Source organism: Anguilla anguilla, chromosome 2 (assembly GCF_013347855.1).
Source record: "Anguilla anguilla isolate fAngAng1 chromosome 2, fAngAng1.pri, whole genome shotgun sequence".
Lineage (NCBI taxonomy): Eukaryota > Metazoa > Chordata > Actinopteri > Anguilliformes > Anguillidae > Anguilla > Anguilla anguilla.
Genome location: NC_049202.1, coordinates 53,745,746 through 53,761,308, shown reverse-complemented (window position 1 = coordinate 53,761,308; position 15,563 = coordinate 53,745,746). Strand labels below are relative to the sequence as shown.

The 15,563-nt window shown below is 40.1% G+C and overlaps 1 protein-coding gene across 2 annotated transcripts in view; it reads right to left on the bottom strand.

Moving 5' to 3' along the window:
* The window catches only part of LOC118220556 (myosin-16), a 53,819-nt gene that overhangs the window by 7,820 nt on the left and 30,436 nt on the right, over positions 1-15,563 (bottom strand). For both annotated transcript variants that reach the window (XM_035404395.1, XM_035404394.1), the window contains 6 exons: positions 6,609-6,665; positions 3,376-3,462; positions 2,832-3,077; positions 2,440-2,557; positions 1,219-1,346; positions 101-297 (listed from right to left, as the gene is read on the bottom strand). In XM_035404395.1, coding sequence (XP_035260286.1) covers positions 101-297; positions 1,219-1,346; positions 2,440-2,557; positions 2,832-3,077; positions 3,376-3,462; positions 6,609-6,665 — 833 coding nt within the window. The remainder of the gene's footprint in view (positions 1-100; positions 298-1,218; positions 1,347-2,439; positions 2,558-2,831; positions 3,078-3,375; positions 3,463-6,608; positions 6,666-15,563) is intronic.

The following is a 15,563-nucleotide window of genomic DNA, read 5'->3' as shown; positions in this document are numbered from 1 at the left end:
TGTGTGCGTTTGTGCATGTGTGTGTGTGTTTGTGTATGTGTGTGCATGTATGTGTGTGTGTGCCTGCTTATGCGGCATGTGAGGCTCAACAGGCTCATACTTGGCGTCCTCAAGCTCGTCTGTGTGCTGGATGGCATCAGCCTCATAGCGAGTCCTCCAGTGTGTGACCTCACTGTTTAGCTTGGACACCAAACGCTGCAGCTCCAACTTGCTCTCCTGCTCTTCTTCCAGTTGTTCCTTTAGGAGCTCAGAATCCTGCCTCAAGGTGCTCAGACTGCTGCTCAGTGCCATCTTTGTCTATGGAAGAAAACAAGACTATGTGAATCCCACAGTGTAGAGACTGGTAAGGCTATATGCCAAAGACTGGCATAAACTCTTATGTGTGCTCTTTTAATATCTACAGCCTTTTTTCCATTATAGAATTATACTGTTACAACTCGATGTGCATCAGAAACGGTAATGGAAAACAAGTTAAATCTACATATGATGCGCTAGGCTAATTTTTTCACTAGAGTTGGATTACAGTAGATCCTAATTCAATTTAGTGCAATGGAAAACTGTAGAAATATAAGGGTGGATGTCACATAGGTTGCATAAGGCACTGGAACAAGCTGCTTGCCAGCCCGTTAGGTCTAACAGGTTAAATTAAAAATAGTGAAGAGCATCATTATACATAATGCTACTAGTCAGCTAACATTAATGATCTCAGTGCGATATATTGACGCACTTCAGTAGGACATTGTTACTTCAAGTTAATGTCCTATCATCATTCTATTAATGAGAAACCTTTCAGAGGAACCTTAAATCACTACAAAGTTATATTGATTCAGACACTAATTCAGAGACTCGCTACAATATGTAATGGAAAAATTCTTGCAATTTTTTCATGTTTTAAAGAGTCTGTTTTCTATCACAACTATGCATTTTGTGTTATGCTAACAATATTATCCTGTAACGTCCTTCAGAGGCAGATTTGACATGGAATGAAAAGAATGGAATGTAAAATGGGTGTATTAATTGCAGTAACTTCCCCTTAGTTCAGTTCACCACACAAGGTATCAAAATATCTGAGACAGATGGCATAAAACATGCACAGCACTGTTTTTAAAAATGAGCGTTGAAGCACATAATGATAAGAATGCATGATTTATATATGGGCTGCGAAGACATCGGACAGGTTTAGGCTTACAGAGCAGTGATGATGTGGGCCTGCTGTACCTTTATCTCCTCCTCCAGTTGCTTCTTGAGCTCGTCATTCTGAGATGCCAGCAGGGTTTTGGTCCTGCTCATCTGGCCGGCTCGGTTTTCTGCATCCTCCAGTTGACGACTGAGGTCGTTGTTATCAGCTGGGCAGAGGAATAAAGGAGGTCCAATTTGCACAAAATACAAACTTCCTATGAATCATTTGTGACAGGCAGTGATTGACACATAACTACGGCTACAGTGCGTCTTTGAAACCCACAAAGCCTTTTTCCAAGCACGGTCATTCGATATGGGTTTCTGACGTATGGGAAAAACACAGTCTTTTTCTGGCTTATGGAATTGTTGAGCATTGAAAACCTCATGACTACTTTTAATGATACTCCTCTGTTCCACCCTACTTCATTCAAGGGCTTTGGAGGTTAATATTAAGCAGGATGTGGCCAAGGCTCTGTCATTACCAAGCTTGAATGCAGGAGGATGCAGAAACTGTGAAGCCGTTTAGTCATTCATTTCGTTTGTTTGGGTTTTCGCATTAAGTGATTTGCAGGTCTGAGCTGATGGAGCCCTGTGGTGTCTGGCAGCTGGCCCTATCGACTTGGCTCCAGCTACTCTCTGACCCAACTAAATCCTCATCTTCTCACCATTTACCACAATTCTGGCCAGACCAGATAACCATTGACTTTCCCTTTTTTCAGTCATGTGGTATTGGCGACATGGGGGGCGACATAGCTCAGGAGGTAAGACCGATTGTCTGGCAGTCGGAGGGTTGCCGGTTCAAACCCCGCTCTGGGCGTGTTGAAGTGTCCTTGAGCAAGACACCTAACCCCTAACTGCTCTGGCGAATGAGAGGCATCAGTTGTAAAGCGCTTTGGATAAAAGCGCTATATAAATGCAGTCCATTTACCATTTACCATATTGTGACAAGAGGTTGAAATAAGCCAGCATTCCTGTCAATCAACAATTACAATGGATTTCAAACCTTTACCTGATGGATAAAGAAGATATTTATCAGCTCTGTTCCTCTCAATCTTTCTACTCTGAGAACTGAGAAAAATACTTATTTTATGAAATATCAAATAAAATGATAATTGCCAAAGAGGAGAAAAAAATGAATACAATGTTAAATCCCATATATGTCCACTATTAACAAGATGAATTTACACTTTCTGCTGCTCTGGGGAGGAGCATGAATTACACCTGGAGGTGTTACAAGATTTTATATTAGATTTTAATCACCTGTCAGCCGGTTCTTGGCAACGTTCACCTCAGTCAGCGCCTTCTGCAGGTCCTCATTCCTGGAGTTGGCCTCGGTAAGCAAGTCTTCTAGCTTGTGCAGCTGGGTGTCACTGGATGCCTGTGATGAAAGAAGTGAGGAATTTTCATCGCTGGCCTTCCAAAAGACAAATGCCTGCTTTGGTCTTGTCATTTGTGCCAATGTGGATATGGTGTCATTTCTCCATTGTCTACCACACTAAATAACCCACCCATTCTGTGAATGAAAGCCACAGCCTCTCTGCTCTTGGACCCTCAGTACAGCCCATTTTGTGCTGATGATGCACTGACATTGACAGAACCAATCACATATGAGTGCAAACTGAGCTATGTGTGTGAGCATCGGCCGACCTGACCTTGGCCTTCTGGAGGTTGTCCACCGAGGCGGCCAGATCCTCCACCTCCAAACGGAGGTTCTGCTTCTCCTTCTCCAGTTTGGCACGGGTCCTCTGCAGGCTCTCGCACTGCTCCCCCAGCTCCGCCAACGCCTCCCCGTGGCGCTTCCGCAGGGAGGCCCCCAGGGACTCAGATTGCAGGGAAGCCTCCTCCAGCTCCCGCCGCAAACGCTGCAGCTCCGCCTCGCGCTTCTTGTTCACCTCCATCTGCAGAAAGAAAGAGAGAGGGCAATGGGAGAGGACAAGAGAGAGCCATTTAGCCTGACCCTGACCCAGCAGATATTCCCAACAGAAACAAGGGCCCTTTCTAACCGGAAACAACTGACAGAAATGCTGCACGTGTGCACGTGTGAGTTTTGCTTGCTTTAGAGTAGAAACTCAGGACCAGATAATGACAATATGAAGGTTCTCTTTTCTGCCTGTGGGTATCTGATCAGAGTAATTATCTATTGCAGAACGGATCAAGCTCTGCAGCAGAGAGCAAAGCCAGCTCTCTCCTGTGTACCTGGGAAGCGGTGGCTCCCCCTGCCTCCTCCAGCCTGTCAGTCAGCTCGTCCAGTTCACGGGTCAGGTCAGAGCGCTGCTTCTCCACCTGGCACAAATATTTGCACACATACACACACATAAGAACAGACATACACACGCAAGACAAATTCACCAGCCGTACAGATCTGCTTGTTTTTCTCAGAAGTATTATTTGAAATATGCTAGCATGTACTTTTTCAGAGGAACTATTCAAATTAATTTTGACTAATACAGTGAAAGTTTAAAAAAACACTTGTATCATATGGATACAACTACACTGGCAGGAAATGTATTTAATTATATCATCAAAGAACTGAACTGTCAACATTGGACTATTTTCTATTTTCATGTGCACATTTCTTTTCCCAGTGCACCCATCTGTGGGGCAGACAGAGCTGTTCTCAATACTTTTGCAAAACAAACTTTGGGGCAATGACATGTGCCATTAACATCAAAAGCAGATGAACACATTTCTGAGGAATTTTATTACTGCTTGCTGCAAGACGAAAAGGATAAGAAACCCTTGAGTTATATAGGCACACTACAATCAGAGTACACTTGCAGTGCACATTTAATAATGTTAAAATATTATATCTAGAAGCTAAACAATCTCTCAGCATTTATGAACACAGATGTAGTTCACCTGAAAACAGACAAACAGAACGCTATCATGCCAACAGGTCATGGGAGTGAGCAGCAATGTGAATTTAAACCCAAAGAGTGAGGACAAAGTATAAGGTGCCCGTATATTTTGATGATGCACAACAAGGCTAATGGGAAGAAATCCTTGATACAAGGCACTTGCTTCTTTTGATACCAAGTGCACAATGGCAGAGTATTCCAGGGGATCGTGGTGGAATGCTTTTGTCAGCTCCAAAAACATGTTCTTCAAACAGCAATAAAGAGAGATCAGAACAAGACAAAATTTGTTTAGAAAGATTGACTTTTTGCCATAGAAAGCCCATAAACATGCACCAGTTTTGTGCTCAGAAACATATGGTTATTAAATGAACAAACAAGAATGTCTTATTGTTTCACGATGGCAAAAGGGCAGGTTTTTTGTCGATAAGAGGTCGTTTACATGTTTTTCTCTGTATTAAAAATCTCACTATTTTTTTTTAAATATTTAGCACCAAAAAGGTAAGTGAAATGTGCAATGGTGATTATGAAAGGAAAGGGAGTGATGGTGAATAGACAGTGGGTGGATTCTGAAGCAAAGGTGAGTGACCAAAACGGAAAATGTTAAAAAAAATTCTGAAAGGAACGCTGAAGTGGCTCTGAAAGAACATTGTGAATCAATAGTTGTGAATCAAACTTTTGACTGAAAACACTCAAAAACAGTGAAGATCCAGTATGCGATACAGACTGCTGTCTGACATTGCTAAATGGAAAAACAATGGCTCCCTCTTTTTGCAGTATGACATGTTATCATAATGCACCACTCCAATGACTGTGGCACAGTTGCTTCAACCAAGTATCCCACTAAACCCACTTTCTGTAGGGTGGTCTATGGTTTCAAAAACATTAAGAGAATAGTGCTAACGCAGTTGCACAGTTATGGTGACGCTGTTTTTGCGCACGCTCGACAGAAGGTCAGATTTGCACTGCTGAACTCATAATGGGGGGCAAAAGGGTAGAAATTCCTTAAGAGATGATCTCAGGATGATGACGATGTCAGCTGCAGTTCTGATGTTATCTCTTTGACCTGAACAGAACAGAACAATGGGATTCTCTGTTTGTCTTCTGCTGGAGCATGTTTTGTTTTACTCCATAAAACCACCTTGTTGAAGCAGCAGGTACTTGGAGATAAGAAAAGCAGGTCTGTGCTTGACATGGACAGTGGATTTCGGTTTTAACAGGTGAAATGGAGGGAGCAGTTAGGGAGACCTCAGTGCTATTAAGATGCCACCCATTTTGACTAGCTTTTCACAACAAAGACCTGCATGACTGAAAAAATGCTACAAGCATGTGCATTACCAATTTTTGTTAATAGTCTGCTACCACAGAAAAAATGGTTATATGTGCCTTTATATAATAAAATGTAGTAAATATCTTTAGTCAGTGCAATAAAACAGAATGTAGCTATTCAGACTGACTATATATTTCACGTACACTGTTTTCAAAACGCATCATGATCAGCAGCACCTGTTATGTTTTCGTAAGCAGTGCCTAACACTTTCCGCAAGCTATTATAAAGATTTATGAACATTTGCACTGTATGCTATGAGGTATTGTTCAGGCTTTTTTTCTCACACAAATGGAAACATGATGCTTTGTAATAATTTCACAATACTTCAAGTAAAGTTTTACTGTATCACCTTCCAGAAAATTAAAACATTACTTCCCTTTGCTGTTCTGTTTCCTTGGTTTCACTCCTGGGGAGCCTAGCCGGCTGAATAATTCAATGACTCCTATAGATGGTTTTGATTGAGCATATGGAAGGTTGAGCTCTTTTGCTCCAGTTGCCCTGTATGATAATTAAAACCACCAGGGCTTCCCTCAAGTTTGTTATCACAGGTGCAGATGTTTTTGGGTAACTGAAAGTACTGGGACCCAGGCCCCACAGACTGGCTAAAGACCAGGCCCCTGCTCCCCTCTGAAATTCTCTGAGGATTTCCTGACCCTGTCAGTCCATCAATCACAACACTGCACAACTCTGAATCACCTTGACTCTAGGAACTTTCCCTCAAATCCCCTTTCATATCCCAGCAGATACTGCTCTTCCGCAAATAAATGAATGACAAATGAGGCAACAATTTGTTACCTGCTGAGTTGTGTGTTACAGTGCTGTCTTAACCACAGTTATTACCATCTGTAACCATACTGAAATGCAGGACATGTGGCTTAGAAAGGAAAACAGGTGGTTTTCCATTTCTGTGTCTTGTACCACTCTGTCCCGAGCAGACCACAAATAGATGACATTATGCAGTTTGAATGGAAAAACATGGATTCATAATCCTGCATAATCACAGACAAGTGTTATGAACAGTGATGTGCTCAGAATGCCACTTAATGAAAACATTCCCCAAGTGAATGATAGTTTAATTCTATATTACTTTGGGCTTGACTAAACGGTTCTAAAAAACTTCAATACCCCAGGGTAAATTTCCTAGGGCCAATGCCAGGGTAAATTTGCCAGGGCCAAGGCACATTGGTTAAAAGGAGAGCAAATGTAATTATAATTATAATTATAATGTAATTTGGGTCACATACCTTAGCCCTCATAGCTTTCTCTGTCTCCAGCTCTTCTTCCAGCTCCTCAATGCGAGCCTGCAGGGGGGACGGGGAGGGAGAGGGAGTGGTGTAGAGGGAGAGAACAGGTTCTTTATTTCAGAACTAGTTCCAGGTATTGCTCACTCTTCTTCAAGTTGCCCAGCCTCTGAGACAATGTTTCTACAAGGCCTCTTTCTTCATGTCTGCTTTACACCAATGTATATGGAAACAATTTTGCTCAGAATTTTCCTGACAGCTTGCAGCTATTCTGCTCAGCTCAGCTAAATAATGGATTCAGACCAAACTGGCTTACAACAAGTTTCCAGATAAGTGCACAATCTATCTTTATTCTGTCTTGATTTTTTTCTTCTTCTGTAGGTCACCTTCACACCTGATGAAAAGCATGGCTGTTGCATGAAAATTGAAGACCTCACAAATGGTTTCCATTTTAGCTGTCTGAAGGGTGTAGCTGTTTGTGTTGCGGCGAGTGGCTCCACTAGTTTTAGCTGGCCTTTGCATGCCTGTGGCTTCCTTTTTCTCAGGTAGCAATTTAGAGCAGCATTCTGTGTACTATCACAGACTGCATAGCCCAGAGCTATGTCCCTAAAATGTTATTTTAAAAGAACAAAAAAAGCTTTTATATTCTTGTGAAACTTTAGGTTGTTTGTGTTTATTGCTTTCCTGGAGTTATTTAAATCCAATGGCATTAATCATAAATTATTTCAAAGCATTGCAAAAAATAATTGCATTTCTAAAAGCATTAAAATGTGGTCTTAAGAACAGAAAGATAGACAGGAGACTACATTTCCATAAAAGAGGTCAATGTTTTACTAAGAGGCAGCAACTTCATACTGTAGAGCCTGTACAAAGAAGTAAACCACAACTGCAGTAAATCTACTGCAGCTGAAACAATTCCAAGTTTCTATTTAGTAACATTTTAACAATGAAAACTTGTGTATAAACATGCATGAAAATGAATACTTCAATTTTAACTTCACAGGTTACAACAAATAATGTTGTGACAGAGAACATTTGCTCTAAGAAAGCAGGAAAGGTATTTGGCTCTGAAACTATATCAATCTGACCACATTTGCCACCTCTGCACTTGCCCTCTGTAAGATTAAGTTAACCCAAGCACCGTGGATCGGTTTCACTCACTTACACAGGTCCATGCTAATTCACTTTATGCCAGAGACAGGGTTGCCAGTTGGCAGTAGTGGTATGATTATTTACTGCATAAACACAGGGTGAGACACAAAAGAAGAGTCACTAGATAGCCCACACTGGAATTCCCCTGACAAAATGGCTCAGACAAGCAGAGGCTCCACACCTTAATGAAGACACCACCACACACATTCCATTCTTTCAATGTCCGGCAATTGTGGTAACTGTCCCACAAGGCAGCGTCTCCCTTTTCTCCAATGGCTATTCTACATCATTCATAAACTATAAGTTATAGCAATGAATACAACCATATGAATGCACAGTATGCACATTTTCCTTTCGTGTGAGTCTAACAATAGAAATCCCAAAAACAACCTCAGAGGGGAAAAAAGGCAGTGAAATATTTGCATGAGTAGAAATTTGTTACAACACGTCCAAGCTTTGATTATTTCCTAGCAGTTATTTTTTTACAAGTTACACCACATTAATCATGTTTTGTGTCTGTCAGGAAGCAAATTGTCAGAAAAACTGTATAGCTGGAGGATATCCCTTAAAACATACAGGGAAGACAAATCAAAACTGATGTTTATCTCCTTTATAAATTGCATGTGAATACATCATGATGATGCAAAAAGCATACAAAACATTAGCACTAAAATAGTCAATCACTGGCATCTTGTTCTTCCAATGGTTACAGAACCAAATTAACTTACTTAGCAACATCCATTGCAAGAGACCTTCAATTCATGTGCATGCACTAATCACTACAATAAGTATACTTACTAAAAAATATTTAAAAGTGGCAATACAGGTCACAATAATGTCAAAACATTTTAATTCACTTAGAAACGCTAAACCTTTCGTTCAGGTTCATTGAAAGCTGAAGAGGACGTTCCACCACCATTGCAAAATCCAAACCTGTGTAAGCAGGCAGGTAGACGTACTCACATGCCAGCGCAGGACCTCAGCAGAGAGCACAGCCATGGTGCGGTAGCAGTCTGACTGAATCTCACACGCACAGCTCTGCTCTGCTCTGCTCTGCTCTGTTCAGGCACTGGAGGGGGTTCGCTTCACTCCACACCCCCTGCACCCTTTCAGAGCACACTTCCAGTTCTTATCTAGCCATTCCCTTCCATCATTTTTGTCATTACGAACTTCATTTAGCCCAATAATAATAATAATAATAATAATTAAGGACAACATGCATTTTCCAGAAATAACCAATACAATAATACAAATGAAAGACTGCAGAAATGCAAAAGGGATACACAATAAAACCATTTCCATTCAGCATACTCCAATGAGTAAATCCATTGCACATAAATTTTAGTAGAGATTGTAGTTGCAGACTACATCAGCACAAGGCAATTAACCGTATGTTTGAAGTGATATACCTTGCACCATATACCTGGAACTCACTTAGACCAAGTAAATCCCTGTCAGATAGCTGTCAGCAACAGGCTGCCAAAAAAGCAGTGACAAATTACAAGCTGAAAAGCTGATGATTGAAAAACTTAAGGCTCTTCCAGAGGGCAGTGTCCAGCCCCCTTCTTGTTCACCATTCCTTTTCTCTTTCAGCTGCCACACACACAAAGGTCAGGTATCTTTCTGCATGGCCATCATTACACCTGGGAACCCCCTTCAACACACACTCATTTAGATTTAAAGAACAGCAGGGGAATGCTGACAAGACTCAGACGGTCCACCACTGCACTGTTTCTCGAGCTGCAGCTCAAGGTGAAGTATTACAATTAATGTGTCAAAATTTAAAGGTAAGGTGTTGCTTTAAATTTAATTCATTAAATATACCATAATTACAGCAGAGAACCAAAAAATGTTCACTTTTTCTTTCCTTTGAGCAAATATGATTCATTCAGTTTTTGCATTTTTTGGGGGTCATACTGCTTCTATTTCAGTCGATAACAATCAAAACAGAAACAAGTTTGTATAGACTGGAGAGACTAGTGAAAGAAGTACCTGGCTTTTTGATAGTTTGAGCTTTAGAATGACCTGTAATAAGAGTTTCAGCACTTCAGCCCATCCAACTTGACTTTTCACTATTATAATTAATCATAAATTGCAATCATATGTGAGATTTCCTAATGCCTCAATGCTAATAAAGCAGTGCTCTCCAATAGCGAAGGCGGAAACATATGCACCACAGGAAACAACAGAATAACAATGGGATTACCAGAAAGCCTTGGCACAAACATATCGGAGACCTGAGGCTGCATCAAACATAGCTGATTTTTGGTCTCATATCTATCATCTAACTTCCACGCATATGGTCCAATTATTCCTGATGGAGAACTGAACAATAAGTCCCATTATTCAGCATCTTTGTTCTTTAAAGTAAATTCATGTGGTGCTCAGTATTGCTGTAATTGTATGGTCACTTGGTTCACAGGAGGAATTATGCCTTGTTTCCATTAATACCACCCACATTAAGTGGTAACTTGAAAGACTTGCAAGCATGCCTAAGTTATATATAGTTATATACATTGCATAATGACATTGAAATCCATCATATCTTTCATACATTTGTCTTGCTATCTCCTTATCACCTTGTGGCTGTTTTCAGGAAGAAAATGACAAAAGCTTTGGAGGGCAGACAATAGGGAAACACATGTGTCTCCTGGCAAAAGTTGTATCTGATCACAGACTTTGATAAGGACACACTTCAAAGCAGTATTATTAAACTTTACCTGCCCCATTTTCATCAGAGCAGTCTTTAGTCTGTGTTGACAGGAAGTAGGGTTTTTCCAAGCGACAAAGGGGCAGCTTTCCAGAACAGATGTGCAAATTGGGATCTCTCAACCCTTCTGCTGTTCAAATCACGCAAGTTCAAGAGTTGCAGGTTCATTCCTAACTAGTGAGAATCTTTTTTTAAGTAATAGGAAGCAAAAAGTGTGAATGAAACAAAGGGAAATGAATCACATCCCCCAAAATCAATGGAAGTGTAATTCAGTGTAATAATCAAAAACAATGTTTACATCCATGTTAAAGGTGGAGGTTTTAGAAGACTGTGATGATGTAATATTCCTTCTCTTTCAAGTTATGCGTGGGTGTATGCACTACAGCTTAAGTTCAAGAGGATTTCTCCTCATTGACAGTGACACGGTGTGAAACACTTTACAGCCTTGCATGGTATCTGTAATTACTGCTGCAACATAGGTAGTAAATTTTATATTGTAAGGCCCTCTGACCCCTAGGGACAGAACACATTTTTTTCCTGTTTTGTGTCTGGTTTCTCAAGGAGCTCTTATCAAACTGAAAACTGGCTGCTTGTCAGAAATTTACAGGATTATTCTTTTTGGGAGAAATTCTGACTAATTTTTAATAATGATTAAAAATACCATAAACACTCATAGACAAATATTAAGGTTAGATTAAATTCAGTTTATAGAGAATCACCATTCAAAATAGAATTTATTCTAGGACTAGGCTTAATCACTGTCTGCAAAACAGGCCCCTAAAATAATATTAAATAACAAATGTGTTTCATAGTATTTAAATTGCTTCTGTATAGATGACCACCCATCGCCCATGCCTAAAGTGCCTCAAGTCTGTCACCACCTGGCTGGATAGTTCAAAGGATGGTCAGGCAAACAGTATTAAAGGTTTGACCCCAGCTGCATAAAGTTCTTCAGCCTAGACTGCCTGGTTAACCTGTAGGAGTGGCCAGAACATAGATGTTAAATACAAATGGGCATAGATCTGTTAGCAATTATGTGGTCATCCATTTCTGTGGCTGCTGTTGTTGGTAGTGTTTTTTTTTTTTAGATTTATCTCTCTGAATAACTTAATTTCAGGTTGTCAAATATCCCCTGTCATGGGCTATTAATGTTAATTATGAAAGGGTAACAAATGACAGTATAAACACGGGATGGGCAAAACTCAGAAAATCATGAAACGTTACATGGTGCAAAAAAAGAGCTTACATGTTTAAACGACAAGGTTTGGTGTGGTGGGGGGGGGGGGTTCTAAATGTTCTGCATTTTAAACTGACACGCTACATAAACTATATCCAAGATGTTCTTTTGAATACAAAGTTGCAAGTTGCAAAAATAGCCACAGAGCAGAGTTCAATGGTAAATACAGTACTGTTGCCTGTATAAGAGTGCAAATCGTGGAAAAGCGCCACATCATACGTAGCCTACAGAGCAGACAACTTAAAATGCAAGAGGATACAACACAGTAATAGTGTTGGGTTTACTTAAATATATAATAAATACATTTTATTTAAGTAACAATAAAGAAAAATCCAAGAAAGCTTTCCTTTAATAAGAACAGAAACATTGCTGGTCACATGATAAATCTAAGCCAGAAAACTCTCATTGATGTTCACTGAGAATTAGATGCGATTGGGCTCAATCTGATACCATGATTGATACGTACATGGCTCATCACTCACAGTCACTGTCAAGTACAGTACATGCTTTTGCATCGTTCCAGTGCTGTTGTATGGAGAAAGTTAGCTCAGTGTTGGAAAGTTTACATGTGACATTATTTTCTAGAATATGCTCAAAGTGAAACCAAATGGCTCTTTTTTTTAGTTCCTTGTGAGGTGTTTAGAAGTATGTCACGTGCACAAACAGATGCTACATTTTCACTTGAGAGCATATCACACACTCACTGAGCAGTCACAACCAACACCAGATGAGCAGTAATACGTTTAAACCAGAGACTGTAAAAAATATGGACAGGGCTACTGTGACGTCACCCATTGACTCTCCGTGGGTCTCTAAAACACGTTTTGAAGCTCAGTGGTGGGCGCGGCCATGTTGTCGATTTGGAGCCAAAACCATAGAGTTAAGTGGTCTTGTGATTTTTACAATGTGATTGACAGTCCGGTGCGGAAAAGCCCATCAACCTGAACGAACGATTGCAGAACGAACTTGAGGATAGCTGACTGTCTGCCGTTATTTTTTAAAATATATTATCAAATGTTTAATTTCCATCCGTGACTGTACTATATCATGTAATCACGTTATATGTATGACATTAATAATACAATTATGTTCAGTTATCTTCAATTTATGTTTCTCAGCAAAAACGAATATGCTTAGCTAGCATACCAGCTTGCCAGTGAGCTAGGTAGGCTGTCCGTGGTTAGCTCACGCATTAGCAATATGAACCACAGGGGAAGAACATCGACTACACTGATGGTCAATCAATCAGAGATGTGTAGACTACTGGTGATTTGACTAGGCTAATTTTCGTATAACTGTCTGGTAGACCTGCTGTTAACCGAGCAAGTTATCGTCGTAGGTTTTCGCCACAGTCAGTTAATGAGCCAGTAACTGCTACTAGCTACTCCATTGCCGTTTGTGGTGTTCACTTGCTGGGTGACGCTAGCTGACCGATCGTTCGCAAGTCACTTTCTACCGAATAAAAATTAACACTGTCAGCGGTGATTAACAAATCTACCAAGTATTTTAATAACTGATCTGCAGGCGTGTAAATATGACAACGCACTTTGTACAGCAAGTTTTCCACCTGGTGCATGAAGACAAAAATAATGTGGGATACATTGAATTTCTAATTATTATTAGGCTATTATTTTTTTTTCTCGTAAATCATCAAAACCAATGGCGAAAACCCAATATACGCAAGGAGCCCCCAGGACCGATTCTGAGAACCACTGTCTTAAATGCTCTTGTCGGTCTCTTAAATGTTAAAAACATGTTCCTTTCTAAATGCCAGTCTTACAAAGATGGTTAATTTCGTTAAATTCTGTATGTGATTTCATCGTGTGTTGTATGTTATTCAGCAAATAAACCTTAAGACTCTTAATTCGCTTTGTGAAACTGAAAATTGTGCAGTGTTTATCCCAAAATCGGGATTATAGTAGCTTTGTCACATGCGTGAAGTATGGCCCAGGTAGACATTTACGGAATGTACACGACTGACAAGCCGTCAAACACGTTTGACAGATTGAATATTTGCCGGTTAGGGTTAGCTAGCTAGTCAAATGGCTTGGTAGCCGAAGTTGCGAACTGTTTTAGCATAGGCTACTGGACTACCAAATATAGCAAGCTGATTACGCTTTCTGCCAACTAATTATTTGGTTAAGTAGGCTAAAGGTATATAAGGTATATATAATAGTAAAAATGACTCGGCTACCGAAAAACTTCAGAGGATGATTATTTTATGGTCGTCTACTGCAGCTGTAAATAGCACACGCCATAATGAAATCACTACGAAATGGCATGTCTGCATTTTCTGACTTCGCACAGGTGGACCGTGGTCGGAGCCGCAATGTCAAGGCCAAGAGGCGCCACCTCCCACCCCAGTGACCATAGACTGTGGCCACTACTGTAGCTTAGTCTTCCACAGTAATCAGGAAGTGACGCAAACTGTCATTGGTCCACAACAAATATTATAACAGTGCCCAAATGACACAATAAATCATGAAATCGACCCATGGACAGTCATAAGACGAATAAAATACACATATTGTGACTATTTGTACTCATGAGAAAAAATTATTGACTTTGTATTTTGACCGCATTTGTACCGTAGACTTACATGGAAACTGGATATGAAAACACCTATACTGGAGCCAACCGTAGTGGCGCTAGTAAGCAACCAGGAACAACAAGACCAGGAAATGAGCTTCAAAAACGAAGTCTGGTTTTGGCCGCTTGGTTTAGACACATGTTTATGACAATCACAGTGAGAATAGAAAAATCTGAAAGCGAATGGTAGTAAGTTATCATAATAATGATGGTGCTTAAAAATATGTGTTTAATCGTTTAATTTTGCTAAACTTTTAGCATTTATGTTAATGTATGGTGATTAAATGTTTAAAAAGTCACACTCCTAATACACACACACACACACGGATACACACACACACACAAATATAGTTCTCTTTCCATTAATCCATTTAATTGTGTGCTATGGTGATCTCTTACAGCTATTTAATATTTGACTTTTTGCATCTCTATTTCAGAATCTGGAGAAAAAAATACAGGGGAAATGAGATCAACTCAGCTTTTGTTTCGTTACATCCACCTGCCTTTTTATCTGTGGTAGAGAATCTGCAGTTCGAAATGAACTACATAAAGACTTCATTGTGAGACATGAAGAATGCTTTGGCTAAACGTGAAAACATGTACACGTTAACCAACACACAGATCAGCTTTCAGTCTTGCAATCACGGAGAAGAAACCAAGACAAAGAGGCCCTTTCTTTCCCTTAAAGTCTCCTGGACGAAGCATCAAGGTCCAAGAGCCATTGGAGGGCCTGACAAGAACCTGTTCAGTGTTACTCACTTTCACTGTGTCTCTTTTGGTCTCTCCCTCTGTACCTACTCTACTTGTTGATCCTTCCGTCTCTGTCTCTCAACCATGGCACCTCAGGTAAGAGCTGAAATGTCCATTCCTTAAGCAATTTTTCAACTACTTTTCAGCAGTTTCAATCATGCTAAATATTGTGATATTACAAAGTTTTAAGAAATGACCATATGACCTTGTGGTCATTTCAACATTTAATACAGTCCACTGGCTGTCTCCATGTGACATTGTCTGCTCTTATCAGACTTTGAATGTCAGGTTTATTCATATCTAAACCTACTCTTGCTGGGTGACTGTGAGCATTACTGTGACTTCACAATGCAAGACTGTTGTTCAAATCATATCTACGGCAGTAAGAAATGCAATACTCATACGATTTGGAATTTCTGACGTTTTAAAATTGCCATTAAAAGATTATATATCTGGAAAAGAATATATTTTTAGTGCTTCCACTGAGGTAACTGAGAGATTTATTGAAAGAAAACACAAA